General features: G+C 38.3%; 2 protein-coding genes across 2 annotated transcripts in view; both read right to left on the reverse strand.

Annotated features, from left to right (window-relative positions):
* Positions 1-19,078, reverse strand: part of LOC124278258 (protein mono-ADP-ribosyltransferase PARP9-like) — a 98,558-nt gene that overhangs the window by 56,278 nt on the left and 23,202 nt on the right. The window lies entirely within an intron of this gene.
* LOC124278257 overlaps positions 1-19,078 on the reverse strand; it is a 57,656-nt gene that overhangs the window by 3,163 nt on the left and 35,415 nt on the right. Inside the window, exons 3-6 of the mRNA XM_046713975.1 lie at positions 14,411-15,320; positions 9,345-10,046; positions 4,228-4,712; positions 728-945 (exon numbers count right to left, since the gene is read on the reverse strand). Of these exons, the coding sequence (XP_046569931.1) occupies positions 728-945; positions 4,228-4,712; positions 9,345-10,046; positions 14,411-15,320 (2,315 nt within the window). The remainder of the gene's footprint in view (positions 1-727; positions 946-4,227; positions 4,713-9,344; positions 10,047-14,410; positions 15,321-19,078) is intronic.

Raw genomic sequence — 19,078 nt, forward strand, 5'->3', positions numbered from 1 at the left:
GCAAAAGGAGTGTTGAGACAACACAATCACATGCATAATACTAACATCATTGTTGATGTGGGGCGGTGGGGTAGCCTAATGGTTAAAGCGTTGGCTCGTCACGCCGAAGACCCGGGTTCGAATCCCCACATGGGTAGTATGTGTGAAGCTCATTTCTGCTGTCCCCGCCATGATGTTACTGGAATATTGCTGAAAGCAGCTTAAAACCAAAGTCAGTCAGTCAGTCATTGTTGATCTAATATCTAATGAAGTTATTGTCATTCATTTTCATGTTGACCCTTCTCAAACACTTAATGGCTGCAGTAAATTAGAAAGTATACATAATACAGTGTGTGGTCATATTCATTTAAAGAACAGAATCAATATCAATCCCTCCTCAGACCTATCTCCTACATTAAAACTTTTCTAATATTACTCTTGTAAAATATGTATGACAATTTCGATAATATATCTACATGTCTATCTGAGGGAGTGCAGATGAGTGAGAAGTGTATAATGCTAAGTCAGCAAATCCAAGCTACATAATGTTGGTCTGTAAGTAACTAAGTCTAGACCAGCAAACCAATAACTGACAGAAATAAGCAAAATGGGCACCTGGTGTACTTTTTGTACAATGACAAGTAATTAGCTATGAGTACATGTTCTAGTGATATAAATTCCAATGACAGAGATCACTTCCATTATGTCAAATTTGATGGTGGAAGAAAGATGCAATAAGATGACTTACTTTGTTGGACCACCACTTCTATTTGTCTTGTGATGTATTTTATTCCATGTGATGCAGCTTTCCTTGCCCATAGTAACAGACCTGCCAATAGTGAATGTCAGACGTCTTTTCCAAGCCACGGCCAGCAGAGCCAGGACCTTCTGTCCTTCAGCATGGTTTGGTAGGTAAGCTATACGTGTGATGCCACTATACCACTTCCCAGGATCTGGATGTTCTTCCTGAAGGAACATAAATCAGTTTTTAAACATTTAACATATTTCAATATTTAACCTCCAGGTTAAATAGAAAAATAACATTCCTCATCTGGTGATATTTCTGTATTCCTTCATAAAGATTTACAACTACAAACTATGGCAGTAAGAAATATCTATAACATGTTTGCACATAATGTGGCTGTGTAACTGAGTAATGTGACAGCTTGTACAAACTTCTTACATACATACTACTTAACTCAGAGCCAAGATGTTTCCCACCTGACTTATAAACCAACAGAATATCAGTTACGCTGGTTATAAATTATATTACTTTTATTATTATAATTATTATTAATAAGTGGCCAAAAAGTATGGGTTGGCAAATGTTTGTTTCCTCAAAAATATGATTCACAGTGAACAGTAGGTATTCTGACAGATGTTCCCTAAGCACAGAGAGGGAAAAATAACATAGCCAAACGCAACAATGTCAGGCTGGCGCGAGAAATTGGTAAAACAGGTTTTAAGCCTGCAGAACGTAATGCACATGCCTATGTGGTGTATAAATGTGATCACTGCACAGCATGGTAACACAGCTGATAAAAGTACAAAAAAGACTGACACATGAGGAAAGAGAGCGAGCCATTTGTATGACTGAAATAGGGAAAACATAGGTGCAGATTGCCAGAAGGTTCGGGTGTACACCACTGACGGTATCCAGGCTTCTGCAATGTTAACGGCAGATGGGAAGGACTGAGGACAGGCCGACAACAGGAAGACCACTGATTACAACCCCACAGGAGGCCCTGATGGAGGAGTAGCAAAGGATTCCACCAAACATCTTCAGACGTCTGACGATGAGACAACTTACGGCATGCACTGAGGCACTTGGAGGTCATATGTGGTATTAAGACTGTAATTGTTTCTTTACATTGTTCATTTTCCCACCAATGTTCAACTATGCCTGAAACGTGTTGTCAGTACCTTGTTGAAAATGTCACTGAATGGTCATCTGTCAATTTTCCATATGATATTATGCTTGAACCCCATCTTGTTTTGTGTCTTTTATTCACCAAACTGGACCACTTTCTTTTGCCGTCTAGTTTATATTTGTGTGTTATTAGAAAATTATATGAAATAACAATACCTTTTTTCAATCAATTGTTGTTTAATTTTTTTTATTTTAAAACATCAGAGGTTTGAAAGTCCAAATCTGGGACATTACTAATAAGGTCTTTATGGGACAAACTTATACCTTCCAAAGATGTACGAAAAAATAATTAATGTCTAAAACAATGATCAGTATCTGGGATAGGTTTATAATCTTGATTAAAATATGATCAGGTTTTTATTCTACTTGTATGCAGATAGTGGAATCTAAATTTCATTGAGTTGCTACACATTTTCAAATTACTGGATCCTAGTGGCTTTTCTAAATATATCCCATATGTTTTTCACAAGGGCTTTTTTCAAATATTTTTAAACTATCAGTATAAATTATACATTCATAACATATATCAAGTCTCACATTACGCACTGACATTCAAAATGCTACTGTCCAGAGTATTGACAGCCTCCAAAAGCAGTGTTCATTCAAGCATTTCTAAAACGTGAGCCCATGGCCCACCAGCGCTCAGTTGTGTGGGTCATTGAGAAAATATTGTGGGCCATGTCAAATTGCTTTCTAGCCATACACTACTTGTGACTAGTAATAGTTCACTTCCTTTTGAAACTTTTAATCCAGGTGAGGTCAACAAGAGAAACCAATGATGTAACTTCAGTTTCAACTTGAGTTGCCAAGCAAAACAAACTTGTGATGCGTTTCAGATTTACATTTATGGATGCTCTGACACAACTCGCCCGTACCTGTACAGTGTGCCATGTTAATATTAGTGCATGAATGGCACAAGGGCGCGGCCAAGAATGAACATTGCAAAAGTATCAATCCTGCTTCATGGCGGCACTGAGGAAGAAAGTAAATTCTTTTCTCCTAGTCTTCAGGCAGGCCAGCAAACAAAATTTGGATTATCTGTATCGACGCGTCCGATTTTTAATCACAACTGGAGTGCCAAAGTTCATCAGGATTAATTTGAAACAACCTGCTATGATGTTAAGTTGATTCAAGCAGCCATTCTGACACCATGTACCATGTTGATGATAAGGTATGGATGTGAATGTTTCCTTCGGGTGGGCATTCTTACTTGGAACACTGATTATCTGATATCGAAGTCCATAGGTGAGTGAGTGAGTGAGTTTAGTTTTAGTTTTAGGCCGCACTCAGCAATATTCCAGCTATAAATAATCAAGTCTAGACCAGACAATCCAGTGATGAACAGCATGAGCATCGATCAGCGCAACTGGGAGCCGATGACATGTGCCTGACCACCTGATCCTGTTAGTCGCCTCTTACGACAAGTATGGGTTTACTGAAGGCTCATTCTAACACGGACCTCCATGGGTCGAAGTCCATAGGTCTCACTGAAGACTGTTTATCCACTGTAATGATCTCATTATACAAGAAAGACTGATTAAGGTTGAATGGATAAAGTAGAGATGGAAGTTAATCAAGTGTCAGAAGATCAAATGAAGTATTCCTTTTCTGTATTTTAAATGGTAGGAGGACATGCCTTAGGGTCTAACTATAATAAGAGACTGAGGGAACATCCAAGAATGTATCATTGGTAGGGATCAGTGAAAGTGATGATTATCTTCAATGAGGCAAGGCTTCCATCTCGATGCAGATTCTGATACAATCAAGGTGAATGAAAATCATGCGAGGAAAAAGTCCCTTGCATCTTGTACAAACTATTGTCTTGTGTGAGCTGGATGTCGTAACTGCTGTCCATATCTTTATCTTTCATGTAGAGTTTTAGAGTTTGGGTATCTTTCAGGTGGAAATCCGATTATCAGTCAGAGCAAGTCACACTCTCTGCATGTGCTTCTGGTGACAGTCAATAATTAGGATAACATATGATAGGATAACTTAACAAATTATAAAATCTATCCCTTAACACTAGGAACCAATCTGTATCCATTTAAGTCCAAGACATTTCAACCCAGCTGAACATTAGAGTGATGTCACGAGAGGTTTATAAGAGTTTGAAAGGATTCAACAACATGCTTAAAGAGGTGTCCAAATTTTTACTAGTATTTAACTTTCAACATTCATAAAAACAAAATGTCTTTTTTATAGAGATTCTTGTTTTATGTCTCTTTTAGCCCTTCATGAAACAAACTGACAATGGGGAAATATGATCGGGCTAAAACTATGGAAAGTATCACTAAACTTCAAAGATACACAAAAGTTACCTTATTTTTGCTTTGACCACCAATGAAACTGTATGTAATTTGTATGGTTCCACATTTGTCATATCCAGGCAAACTCAACCAAGACTCAAAGACTTTCATTTGTCCTGGAGGCATGTTTCCGGTGATCACTCCACACACAGTCTTACAGGTGGGGCACATCTTCTTGTGTTTGAATACAGCATCAATGCACTCTGTACAGAATGTATGTCCACACTTAAGTGTCTTTGGATTAACAATGGCATTGAGACAGATGACACATTCCTCCCCTCCTGAGGCTTCTGTCTTCTGGTTGTCTGCTGAACCCTTACCATATCCACATGATGTCAGGTATTGCTGTAGGATCTGTTTCAAGTCATCTACAACATGCTGCTGTTGTTCTACAATATGCACATGTAATGTCGACTGTGACTTGTGCCGTGTTAAGTCACGTAGCCTGTCAACCATTGTTTCGATGAACAACTGAAGTTTATTTTTTGAAGAACCACCTGGAAAAAAATCAAACAGAATCTTATGAAGCAGCATATAATGTTTTCAGTGATAAGTGGCAAGAGAAGAATGTGAACTAATATTAGAGTGACAAATGTAGATGATAAGAGTATGGTGCAAAAACTAAATATACCGCTACAGCCCGTTTGATTTGAAACCGATGAATTGCTCACCAACACAAAATCTAATAAATGCAACAACTCCACATATTGCACAGTCACATGAATCGACAGACCAACTCTGATGATTTGGCATGAAATGCTGGAATGATCTAGAACTCTGGATTAATAACTATTTACCACGAAAAATAAACATCACAAAATATTTGATTTGGTTTGATACATTGCATAATGATGTATTACTAAATCAAATCATTATCTCTGCCAAAAACATATCAATTTATGTAATATAAAAAACAATTCCAAAATTCAGTAATTATAGAAAGGTATTAAAAGAGATATTTTCTGTAGAAAAAATTTATTTCAAAGAGAAACAATGAAATCGAGAAATTCAATCTTAAATGGAATTTGCTCATCCCAATATTCAGCAACTCTGATTATTTGTATCATAATTTTGGACACCTGAATAAAAAGTTGTTTCACAAACAATCCTTATTTTGTTGTCACTTTTGCTATTTTTAACGAGGAGGAACCCCTTGCTGGTAGAACAGCCAAGGGCGCGAGTTGCACGGTTGCAATTGAAATTTCACTGCACATACTTGTTGATTGCTTGGCTGATCTACCAGTAAGTGATAATAGATACAAATGTTTTACCAACAACACTTGTTAGAGAAATGCCCTGATAATTGCTAGGGTTATTTATATCAGGAAAAATATACATTTGCTTCCTCAACAGGAACAGTCTAACATGTCAGAGGGGAAGTACTCTACAATACACAATATATGAAGGATCAAAAGGAGGAGGTTTTGATCCTACTAATGAACAGACCGAAGAAATACATAAAATATAATTTTAATATTTGGCATTTAGTGTTGAAATCAACTGGGATGCGACTGGCAGCCAATACCTTGCCTTACATATGCAGTGCACATGCTCTGCATGCACAAAATATGTGCCACAGTCCACACACTACCAATCTAGTGAGGAACACATGGTTCATAACTGACAAACAATCACATGTTTCCTTCGTAGCCTAGTGGATAAAACCATCAAGCTAGTTAGCAAAGTATTGCAGGTTGGAAACCATGCATTGGCACAATATACAGTGAGACCCCGGACCCCAGACATCCGGAAACCTTGCTTTCCTGTCAATTTTCATTAAAAAAAACCCAATCTCTTTTATGTTATAAAAGTGAATGTCTATAACCGATATGCAGGGGACTGTTTCGGGACGGTAAATTTTACAAACCAACCAGCTAAATCAACACAAAATTGACTCACTTATCCGGTTTGAAGTGATGGAGCATGGACCAGACATGCAGTAGACTTTGATGCTACCTTCCCAAGAGCCATATGGAATCAGCATGAGAACACAGGTCCACGCTCCAACAACCATCTTGAAGGCTTCCACAGTGGTCTCATGAAGAGAATGCCCAGGGCTCACACTAACTCTTATCAATTTGTGAAAGAACTGAAGAAGATCAAGACAGCTGATAGACAATCCAGAAGGCAGATTGGTCTTGGTGGTGCCATAAGGCATCGTACTCGCGCAGACAGAGACTGAGTTGTCAGAATTGAGAGACTGAAGCTGCAGCTTGCCACTGGCAGAAGATCTGTGATTCAGTTTCTGGATGCCATCGGACATTTAATTAGACTGCAATGATTTTGTAGTGCATGATATGTAGATTATCTAAAGTTGCTACATGTATGATGTATGGAGTTTTTTAAAATATAGTATATCAAAGTATGTGAATTCATATATATCAAAATATACAAAACAAAAAAGACAAAGTCATCAATATCCCACGCAATGGCAAAATACTCTTCATGATTATGTCGAGTTATGATTATGTCAAATATTTAGGTGTGTATATAGAAAGGTGAAAGGAGAGTATTGAAATGTTTTAAAGTTCTGCTCCAGAAAGGAGCACTATCACCAATTTCAGTCTATGTCAAACTTGTTGCCATGGAAGTGCCAAAAAGATTTTATTCAGAAATCCAAAACTACCAAAAGGCACCAGTATACCACCAGATCTATGTATGTGCCAAGTTTGGTGAAGAAACATTGAACGGTTTTAGAGTTCTGCTCCGGAAAAGTGCACTACCACTAATTTCTGTTTTAGTCAAACTTGTTGCCATGGAAATGCCAAAAAATATTTTATTCAGAATTCCAAAACTACCAAAAGGCACCAGTATACCACCAGATCTATCTATGTGCCAAGTTTGGTGAAGAATTAGTGAACTGTTTTAGAGTTCTGCTCGAAAAGAGTACTACCACCAATGTCTTCAGAGCTTTTCACCTCTTAACATGCTGTTGTGTATTTCCAATGAAAACAAGAAGACAAAGTCATCAATATCCCTCGCAATGGCAAAATACTCTTCATGAATACGTCTACTAGTTATGGTTATGTCAAATATTTTGGCGTGTATATGGCAAAGTGGAAGGAGAGTATTGACTGGTTTTTAAGTTCTGCTCAAGAAAGGAACACTACCACATAATTCAGTTGAAGCCAAACTTGTTGGCATGGAAACACAAAAAATATTTTATTCAGAAATTCAAAACTACCAAAAGGCACTATTTCACCACCATACCTATCTATGTGTCAAGTTTGGTGAAGAAATCAAAGTAAAACTTGTTGCCATGGAAACTAAAAAAAAAAAATGTCAAAATCAGAAAATCCAAAACTACCAAAAGGCACCAGTTCATTACCAGATCTGTCTATGTAAGAAGTTTGGTAAAGAAATATTGAATGGTTTTAAAGTTCTGCTCCAGAAAAGAGCACCAACTCCAATTTCAGTCAAAGTCAAACTTGTTGTCATGGAAATGCAAAAAAATATTATAATCAGAAATTCAAAACTACCAAGAAGCACCAGTTCACCAACAGACCTAACAATCTGCCAAGTTTGGTGAAGAAATATTAAACGGTTTTAAACTTCAGCTCCAGAAAAATGCACTAACACCAGTTTCAGTCAAACTTGTTGCCATGGAAACGCAAAATTTTATTTTTTTTGCCTTTCCAAAACTACCAAAAGGCACCAGTTCACCACCAGACCTATCTATGTCAGAAGTTTGGTGACGAAATATTGAATGGTCTTAAAGTTCTGCTCCGGAAAAGACAAATGTGCACTGACACATGCACGGACGGACGGACGGAGTGCATTTTAAACCCCCCGCATGGGATAATAACACCTGTTTAAGACCCCGATGACCCCAACATTTTTTTTCTATCTTGAGACCTTGACCTTTTTCCTTTTCATAAAGTCCATGGAAGAATAATTTTGCATAATTATTAAAAGAAATCACTGGTGGAAGCGGTAATATTTTATCAAAACTTCTAAAATGTTTCATGAGAATGATAAATATTGTGAGTCCCTACAGAGCCGTTGAAATTATGGGTATAATAACACAGTTGTTCCACGTGGCAACCAAATGGAATGAGGCTGTGTCAGGCTTGGGGGCAGTATGGCATCATATCCCATTTGTTTGGGATCAGTGCTCATGTTTTTCTTGACCAGACTCAGTACTTTACAGAACATTCTCTTGTAGCTTAAATATTGCTAAGTGCACTGTTGTTTGTAGCTGTTTAATGTTTAATGGTTCACTCATCAATACATTAGCTGTATGGTTACAGACTCTAAATAACTGAGTCTACTCCAGGCATTTCAGTGACTGTTATCATGTGCATCCATCTAAGCAATTAGATACAATGATATATGTAGCAGCCATAAAATTTCTGAATCCTATGAATTCGAAATACAGACCTCCTGATGCCAGGTTAGACATGCCTTGTCCACATGAGGTTAAAACAAACAGTTTAACCCCTGTCAAGGTAAAAATATTATGAGGTCAGTTGGTATGATTATTATTTCATGTTGGTCATTTCATGCGAGTGAATAATTAAATTGCAAACCAACTCACTTTTCGTAAATCAAATTTCATTAACTTCTAAAAAAAACAGTACTGTAATTGCAACATGAAGTTTTAGTGTTCACTTTTTAGGACAATGAGGTTGTCATGTGGTTTCAGAGAAAAGAGAAAAAAAGTTATAAGGGATGGCAGAAACATTTCTTTTCCAATCCGAAACTAACTTACACTATTTCAACTGCTAAACTTCAGGCTTCTCATTACCTTAAAGTTTGTATATTGAATAATGAAAACTTTTTAGTCGTTTTTTGTAAATCAAACAACGAAATACAATAAGTCGTATCTCAAAGATAGATGTTTCTGTGGTCAAATGCCCCAAAACCTTGAAGCAGGCATGTTTCATTGGTTCCTAATCAGTAACTGAAGACAATAGTTTGTTGTTTGTCCTTTAATGTCGCATTCAGTAATATTCCAGCTGTATGGGACGTTGATCTTGATCAAGACACTATGCCCTTGTGCACACAATTATATTCAAGTCAAAATGAAAACGTCATAAAATGTCATGGACAAATTATTGATACTAAGAGACATCAATAATTATGTTTATCCATAAAGAATCAGCAGAACTACAAAATATTAACCTTACCTGTAATGATTTGGTTGCACACAGGAATAAGTACACAGTGGCACTCCTTCTTCACACACATGCCAAATATTTGCCTCAGAAGTGTTTCAAAGGCTGATGGAGTTATAGATGAACCAACAACGGCATGGAAAATATGATCTTGAGGCAGATTTCCGCCAGATGTTTCTGCAACTTTGCCTTGCACTGACATCTGTGGCCAAATTCTGTTCCTTTCAGCATCATAACCAGATCCCCCTGCTTTAATCATTGCCTTTATAAAAGGCCGACTATTCAAGAGTGAAGTATCTTCCCATGAAACCAGAGCATTAGCCTTTGTTTCAAAGACATCACTTTGGAAGATGTTGATTGAGACAGCATCAGAGAACTTGAAATGTCCATCGTTGATGTCATTGTGTGCAGCAGACATGGTTTCAGCTACTTGTTGATGCTTGTTACTACTCTGGTTTGAGTGATGTGGAAGTGACATACCAAAATATGTTCCCAAACATCTGTTAATAAAGTCTTTGTCCCTTTGAAAATCATTTCCTTCCAGAGGTGTTTTCCAGCTATGTGCTAACTCCTTTGCAATAGCAGTGACCATAGTATCACTGATATCCACAAAGTGAACCTCTCTAAGAGATCCTCCAGATACAACTGTATCAAATGTCTTCAGGGCTTGTACATACATCCTGGCACAGACATCCTGTGGAACCCCAAATATAGCTGAAAATACAAATCATAAAAAGGTTACAAGCAAATGAGTCTGTTTCAATACCTTAAATGACCGTTCTATGGAAGGAATTTCCAGTGAAACTGGGTAGATCTGATAATTTCAAGAGCTTTAAGAAGGTTCAATACTTATGACATTAAACATTTCATAACATCAGAGCTTGCATCTCAGACATGTTTTACCATGGAGTGATTGAGTGGCTGAGTGATTGAGTCAGTGGGTTTTTTTATATTTAGGAGAGAATCCTATTGTGTTTACATTTTGGAAGTGATTATTGTTGGTTGAAGGCTGCTAAATGTTTCATTTAGCAGCGTTCAACCAACTATAATCACTTCCAAAATGTAAACACAATAGGATTATCTCCATTCTACCATGACATATGCACCATGAATAAAACGCGTTTTAAATATGCACTCATTACCCTTGCGTAGTGTTTTGACACTACGCGCAGTAAACCGGCTCTCAGAAGTGGTTATTGAAAATTGTTCACTTCTAATTTATTAGTAACAGCTAATCAAAAAACGAACATACTTAAATGTCATGGTAGAATTATTATTTAACGTTGCATCCGGCAATATTCCATCTATATGGTGGCAATCTATAAATAATTGAATCTGGATCACACAATCCAGTGATCAACAATATGAGCATCGATCCGTTTGGATCCGATGAGATTTGTCAACCAAGTCACCTGATCCTGTAAATCGTCTCTCATGACAAGCACTGGTTGCTGAAGACCAGTTCTTACCCAGATGTTCATGTGTGATTGATTGATTGATTTCACATGTCTTTGAACAGAGTTTCAGTTACATCATGATGAAAGCTTAATGTGAAATAAAAGGGCAAAGTGATGATGGTAATTTTCTCAGTCATGGGCATGGCACTGTTTCTTCTGGAAGCATGATTGAGGCAAACTGGGACGTGAACTCAGGATCATACATTTCTAGTGCACAATTCTGCCTGATAAACCAAGGCACCTTAGATGATCCCGCCAGCAAACATGCAGGGAGGACTTTAAATAAGCACTACATTTGTAATAAATATATTATCTATTCGAAAAAGCATCTTCTGAAGTTTGTCTAACTCAATGGCAAGGATTTTCAACATAAGGAGTACGTATTCCACATTTTTTAAGTATAGGAGTACTGGAAAAACTTAAGAGTACATATAGAGTACTGAATGGAATTTAATGTCGTATGTGATATTGTGTTTCGCTTATATATGCACCACTACATTGCTACTCTTTTGTAAACAATACAATAAAACAATACTTTCTTTCAGATAAATACGTCTAAGAACGTACACCATTGCTGTGGTGCTTATTTGCTACTGTTTCTAAATTATTTCCTACCGAATGGTGCATATGTTTTATCCATACATACGCCGATAAGGCCCTTATCTGGAGCTCTGAAAACATTGTTTTGAAGAAATTTAAGAGCAAATTCAAACTTCAGAGCTCATACAATGGTCAAAGTTATGAATTTCTATAAACTAGATACTTTCAGACTTATTGCATAAACACATTGCTTTTCTGCAGTGGAAAAGACGTTCATGTTCTCAGGCTCATACCACCAAACACAAATACAATCCATTCACAACACACTCTTCCACATAACAGACCACTCTGGGTGATCCCCAGCATTTCCCAATCTAGTCTTTCTCTTACAGCAAATTGTGTAGATGTAAACAATTTGATATAGAATAAATCTTTAAAATATTCAATAGAAGTTTATCAGAAAGTCATACACTAACAAACTCATTTTATCTCACAGTGACATACTACAATTATCCCACAGTTTGGAGTTGGGTACAGATTCAGACAATTAGAACCATGAGATGTATATCAGAAAGCCGACACTGAATTCACCTAATCTTGCAATAGGAACAGTGAGTGAGTTTAGTTTTACGCCACACACTCATTATTATTCCAACTATATGGCGGCAGTCTGTTAATAATCGAGTCTGGACCAGACAATCCAGTGATCAACAGCATGAGCATCGACCTGCACAAATGGGAACCGATGACATGTGCAACCAAGTCAGCGAGCCTGCCACCCATTCCCATTAGTCGCCTCTCACGACATGCCCAATAGGAATAACAGAGTGGACATTTTGTAAGCCAGGGGTAGTGGTGACAAGCCTCCATATGCTTTAGCACTGACGATCAAAGAAGTAGATGGTAGTTTGGGGTACCTCTGTGGTGTATGCTGTTGAATATGGGATGAAAACTCACTTCTGAGTGCTCCATTGGTCCTCAGTGGCCTGGAGTTGGCACTTTAAAGCCCCGACTGGGCTCTGTAAATTAGGGATAAAAAAACAGCCTGGTACGCCTGGCCGCAGATTCTTGGCAATGAAACCCACACTGGTATAAACGTTTGTATAAACTTCCATGGGCAACTGAAGGGTGGGGCATGACAGCTCATCAGTGATCACAAGTAACTGGGATGTGTTTTGTACCTGGGATGTGTTTGACCGAACAAATTGTCTGACTAACACATCAGCATGTGGATCAACCAATTCTCTCCAATGTGTGACTACCAGAATCACTGCTAAAATTTGAAGTTGCTGATATGCTACTTGAGGGTCTTACATTTGAACTCCCCATCCTCACTTTGATGTATTTACAAAGTGACTGCAGATACTCAATTCGTAGAGCCCCAAAAGCACAAGATTGGACTCCTAATGTAGTCTTCTTGGAGGAAAGTTGCAGGAAGACCTGAAGAGGTCTGTTGTAATGGCCCTGCTCTAAGAATCTGACTCAAAGTCAGATGGACAAAGCTCTTCTGCCATTCAAAATGCCCACCTTAGATTTTGAGGGACCTACTTCTGGATCTTGTCCCAATTGAAGAACTTAAGGAGTAGAGGAGTATGTTGAACACACATGATTATCCTGAGAGATCTGCTACACATGGAGGGATAATTCCTGCGGAATGCTGAATCAATGTTGTTGGATATTCTCATGTTCATTTGATTCTGCTGGGAGTCCTGGGGATTCTAAAGATAATCCTGAGACATACGGTATGATCCCATTAAACCATTCAAATCCAAATGTTTATCCTACATTACTCTTCCATTTCTGATGGGATCAACTGATACAGACAAAATCTTGATCTGACATCCAATCCTCATGATCTATCATACAATGTGAATGTTCAATCCCATCCACCACTCCCAATCCCTCAGGTATTGGACTACGGTAATCGTATTGACTGCTACACTGATGGTGAATGTGGCGAATGGCTGATTGCTCACCATCCAATGGCATTCCCATATCATTCCTCCATTCCAAATTCCTGTCTGATTCTGAAAAATACCTGGAACAATATTGATCCTTGTTTGAGCATAATTAAGCTTCTTCACTCTCGTCCTCAACTGTCTGTTCAATCAGATGAAGGCAGATGTTGAATGTCATAACATAGAGTGGAGTCGACTAACTCAGAACCCACTACAAAGATTTCAACAGTAGATGCTAGGTTTTTTTACAACTGGATGTTGAGGTCTACAGTGAGCAAAGAGCCTGAATCCTCATCCACTACAAATGCAGGCTGCAACTGGCTGGATCTGATCAATACATTTGTTTTACAAGGGAAAATCAGAATACCAGTAAATCTTTTTCATTGGCGAGGTCTCGGCTGTCATGGAAATAGAAGAATAGGATGACAACAGTACTATCATCTCTGACTTCTTGAGATATATGTCAAATTCCATATAGGTTATGTGCTTGAATTCATCCAAATCTAAGGAACCAAGAACATGTTCCTCTACAGTCACAGCAGACACTGTGGGGGTTAGAAACTGAAAAGTTTGCTTGCTCCCACTACCTTTGCTCTTTCAACAGTCCATAGCACAATGCCTGAGTAACATAAGAAACCGAAAAGGTTGTAAATTGTAACAAAAATACACAAGAGAATAATAAAAAAAATATTGCTCTGGGATCAGACGTCACCAGTCAGCAGCAATACGAAAGAGAATGACTGGATTGGGGAAGACATGGGTTCCTCCTAGAGCATGCTGAATAAATGTAGGACTGTCCATTATGAACTGGTTGTGTTTGGGTGAGGTGTTATGAACCTGGGAACAGGAAGGATACATTCTAAATTTGGTTTATATGAAATATTTACACTTTACATATCAGAACAGACGTGATGAATCTGCTAAAAACTATGCACATATCGAACTTAATTACACTTTGAACAAACTATTGTTGAGCAATATCTAGAGCATACTTCAGTCCCTCCACCTTGCACAACCAAGTTCTTTGGGGAACTTAACAGATGATATCAAGATCGATGACAACATGGAACCAAAATCTTGTGAAACATGTGCAATGAAAAGTAACAATATTTTTAATACATACCTGCACTTATGGAAGGGAATGCAATGGAGTTAAAGCTCTTATTCCTGGCAGCACACAGACATCTCAGTATTGTGAAACATAAATCTCTTGAGCACAAATCTTTCATGGTATAATCTGACCAACGTGGTCCAACAGCATGAAAAATGTTCTTGGAAGGTAAATTACCAGCAGTTGTAACAGCTAATTCTGTTACAGGAATCTGTTTGCCTGCCACTATCTTCTGACTTTCATTTTCCATCATGGATCCAGCAGCTTTTGCAATAGCTCTGGCCACACCCCCTCCATGGCTCATATTCTCATTTGCACCATTTACAATTGCATCAACAGGCAGGGTTGTGATATCAGTTTTATAAACCTTGATGGTAAGTACAGATCCATGGACTGTGGTACAATGTGTTTGAGCTGTTCCTTGCTCAATTCTTGATTCAACCTCTGCAGCAACTGTTTTAATGGCAGCAAACCTTCGATTACCTCTTGAAGAAGTCTTTCCTGATCCTGTTTCATCCTGTACTCGCCTTTTTGCCTTTCCCATCGTGTCCCAGTTCTCAGCAAACATTATCACTGTATGCTTTTCAATGTCATAGGTGATGTACACATCATCATACCCTTTCATGGCTTCTGTAGCAATGGCGCCACCTCTTTGCCAGTCTGACTTGGGAACACGTAGTTCCTCCTGGAATATGCCCATAATTCTGTTTTGAAAGGCTTGACCCTCACTTGTGTGTCTGAAGAAGACCTTCCTCTGGCCAAGATTAGCAGGGTCATTCTTCACGTCACAGAAATTTGAAACTTCATCTTGTCCAAATAGATGGATCACAGCTTCTAACAGAGTGATTGTCATATCTGCATGTCCTTGTGCTGACGTCTGTGGGCATAGGTGATATTCATGTCCTTTCCTCTTTACAACTGTCTGGAAAAAAAATAATGCATATTGATTATGCACGTTGATTTTGTTCAAACTGTCCTTAAGTGATATTACCAAATGACATATGCTCTCCAAAAAAAGGAAATGCATAGGTGATATTGCTATATGAAATTTCATATATATTTCAAAATTATTGTTTGATTGTTATACTTCCTATTGAAAATTTAGATTCACTAGTGTAAATAAAGCCTGCACGTACTTCAGTCAACTGTTCTAAACTAAATTTTGCAAAATATTCCATACTGTTTACACATGAACTGATGTATTTTAAAACAAATTCATACCTTTGAAAAGATCATTGTCATGAGTTCAAAAAAATGATAAAAAAAGTGAAAATTGGCGAATTCTTAACGAAACTCTACACCAAAACTCAGCTGTTCACATACACGATATTTGCACATGCTTTTCTGCAATTTGATGCATGATCCTTGGGCATTTCATCTGTATAAGGTGTGTAGTTGGTTACCCAAGTTAGTGGAGAAATCAGTCTTGAATGTAACCATATATATATATATATATGCATAAAATATAGTGAGTGTTTTCAGTGAGTCTAAACTTTTAAAAGCAAGTATATTTCCACCATTATAAAGCTGGTTTGTGTACATGGAACGAATGTACAACACAAAAAATGCATCTTCAGAAACTTCAATGCACACTTACGTTCGAAAGTGTCAATTTACATGAAAATTACATGGAGAAATAGTGGTTCACAATATGCATGTGCAGTTCTGAGAAATTCTAAGCAGGTCCAGTTTGCTTTTAGATGTATATTGACATTTTTAACTAAATGAAACAAGAGTCATCAGAAGATGACATATCCCCCCGGCCCCCACATATTTGAAAGAATAAATAATCTGACAGTTACTTAAAGTCCAGCTTGACTTTTTTTTCAAGTAAGTCCAAATCGTTTCCATGGAAATCATGAAAAATATAAATGCCCCAAATCTGTATATAGCAATAGGAACCATTTCAAAATTTGCGATCGTTTCAATGGAAACCGGGACAAATAAATATGCAAAAAATCTGCCAAACAGCAAAAGGCATCACTTTGGCATCTGCCTAATATATCTGCCAAGTTGTGCTGAAAGATATTAAGAAGTTTGCCAGTTTTGCTCCGGAAACGAAGCCCACCCCTCCCTTTTGAGACAAAGTCCGAATCGTTTCCATGGAAACCGAGAAAATAATAAATCCCAAAAATCTGCAAATAGCAAAAAGCACCACTTTGGGATCTGCCTCCCATATCTGGCAAGTTTTGCTGAAAGATAATAAAAAGTTTTCGAGTTGTGCTCCGGAAACAAAACCCACCCCTCCCTTTCCAAATCATTTACGGAAACCGGGAAAAATAAAAATAAGAAAAATCTGCAAATAGCAAAGGCATCACTTTGGCATCTGCTTAATATATCTGCCAAGTTTTGTTGAAAGATATTAAGAAGTTTCTGAGTTATGCTCCGGAAAGGAAGCCCACCCCTCCCTTTTGGGACTAAGTCTGAATTGTTTCCATAGAAACCAGGAAAAATAAAAAATGCTAAAAACCTGCAAATAGCAAAAGGCACAAAGGCACCACTTAAGGATCTGTTTGATATATCGACCAAGTTTTGTTGAAAAATATTGAACGGTTCTTGAGTTATGCTCCGGAAACGAAGCCCAACCCCCTTTACGACTAAGTCCAAAACGTTTCCATGGAAACCAAGAAAATTAAAAATGATAAATATCTGTAAATAGCAAAAGGCACCACCTTAGCTACTGTTTGATATATCTACCAGTTTTTGTTGAAAAATATTGAACGGTTTTTGAGTTATGCTCTGGAAACAAAATGATTACGGACGGACGGACGGACAGACGGACGAGGCGTCGACTATATCCCCCCGCTTTACATGCCGGGGGGATAAAAATATCATTATGCCACAACTCACTGCTGTAAATGGAAACATTGCTATTGTATGTCTGGAGGCTGGCGAATCTTAATCTAACGTTGCACTTCACACCAATGTTCACCAGAGTTCCATAAGTCGTTTATGGGACCATGCTACAGGCAAAGGGCATGTTCCATTTGTCCAGGAAGCCATCAGCAATTACTTTCCACTGTTCAGGAGTAATGCATGGAGGCATGACTTTTGATGGGTATACTTTTATGACGGCCTCACAGACTTGTGGTATGAAGAGTCCAATGGTGTTCTTGACGAATAAATCTGAAATTGCAAACAAATTTGGCGAAACTTTGGCAAACCACTCCTCCTAATCAAATTATAACCCTCAGTTCCAGAAATACCAAACCCAGCAAGAAAAGAAACCAGTCAATTTTAACTCTGATAATGGGGAGGATTACAACGAAACGTTTTCCCTCCATGAATTACGTACTGCCCTAGGACAGGCTCACGACACTGCGGCAGGAGCTGATGAAATCCATTATCAGCTTCTGAAACACCTCCCTGACACAGGCTTGGAAACACTCCTAAATATATTTGATGACATCTGGACATCCGGACACTTCCCCCCTTCGTGGCACAATGCCATTATCATCCCTATACCAAAACCCGGCCGCGATCATACTGATCCCTCAAACTACCGTCCTATATCACTAACTAGCTGCGTTTGCAAAACCATGGAGCGCATGGTCAACAATCGATTAATCTGGTACTTGGAGACCAATAACCTCCTCAGTGACCTCCAATGTAGTTTCCGAAAAAACCGAAGTACCATTGACCATCTGGTGCGTCTGGAATCATTCATCAAAAACTCCATTGTCAACAAACAACATACCGTATCTATCTTTTTCGACTTAGAAAAAGCATATGATACAACGTGGAAACATGGTATCCTAAAAGATTTACACGAGTTTGGATTGAGGGGTAGACTACCTCAATTCATATCTCAGTTTTTAAATAACAGACAATTTCAAGTTCGGGTGGGTTCCACACTGTCTGACTATTTCCACCAAGATCAGGGCGTCCCCCAAGGCAGCATCCTGTCTGTCACACTTTTTAGCATCAAAATTAACAGCCTCACTAACGTTCTGAACAGTTGCGTTGATGGGTCCCTTTTCGTGGATGACTTCAATATTTCATGTCGTGGTAAGAACATGCATCGCAATAGAAAGGCAGCTACAACTCTGCCTTAACAAAATCCAGAAATGGGCCAATGAAAATGGTTTTAAGTTTTCAAAATCCAAAACAAATTGTATTCACTTTTGTCGTAAATACAAACCACACAAAGATCCAGACCTATCTTTAGATGGTTCTCCCATCAAGGTAGTAGAAGAGGCCAAATTCCTGGGACTCATATTCGACCGCCATCTGACATTCTTACCACACATAAAATATTTGAAAACAAAGTGCTTGCGAGGCTCTAGACTTGCTAAAAGTAGTCTCAAATACAGAGTCGGAGGGATCAGACCACCCTCCTTCACTTGTACAGATCATTAGTTCGCAGTAAACTAGATTATGGCTCCATTGTCTACGGTGGAGCCTGCAAAAGCAATTTAGAAAAAATAGACTCTATCCACCACCAAGGGCTGAGGCTCTGCCTGGGAGCTTTTAGGACCTCTCCGGTAGACAGTCTATATGCAGAGGCCAATGAACCTTCCCTTGAACAACGCCGCATTAAACTCTCACTGCAGTATATCACTAAATTACGTTCAAATGAGTCCAATCCAGCATACAATTGTGTTTTCAACCCGCTCTATGAAAACTTATTTCCTAAACTGCCAAGCCTGGTTCCACCACTTGGAATCAGGATCAAACCAC

This window comes from Haliotis rubra, unplaced genomic scaffold (genome assembly GCF_003918875.1).
Source record: "Haliotis rubra isolate DU_JTF1 unplaced genomic scaffold, ASM391887v1 Scf234, whole genome shotgun sequence".
Lineage (NCBI taxonomy): Eukaryota > Metazoa > Mollusca > Gastropoda > Lepetellida > Haliotidae > Haliotis > Haliotis rubra.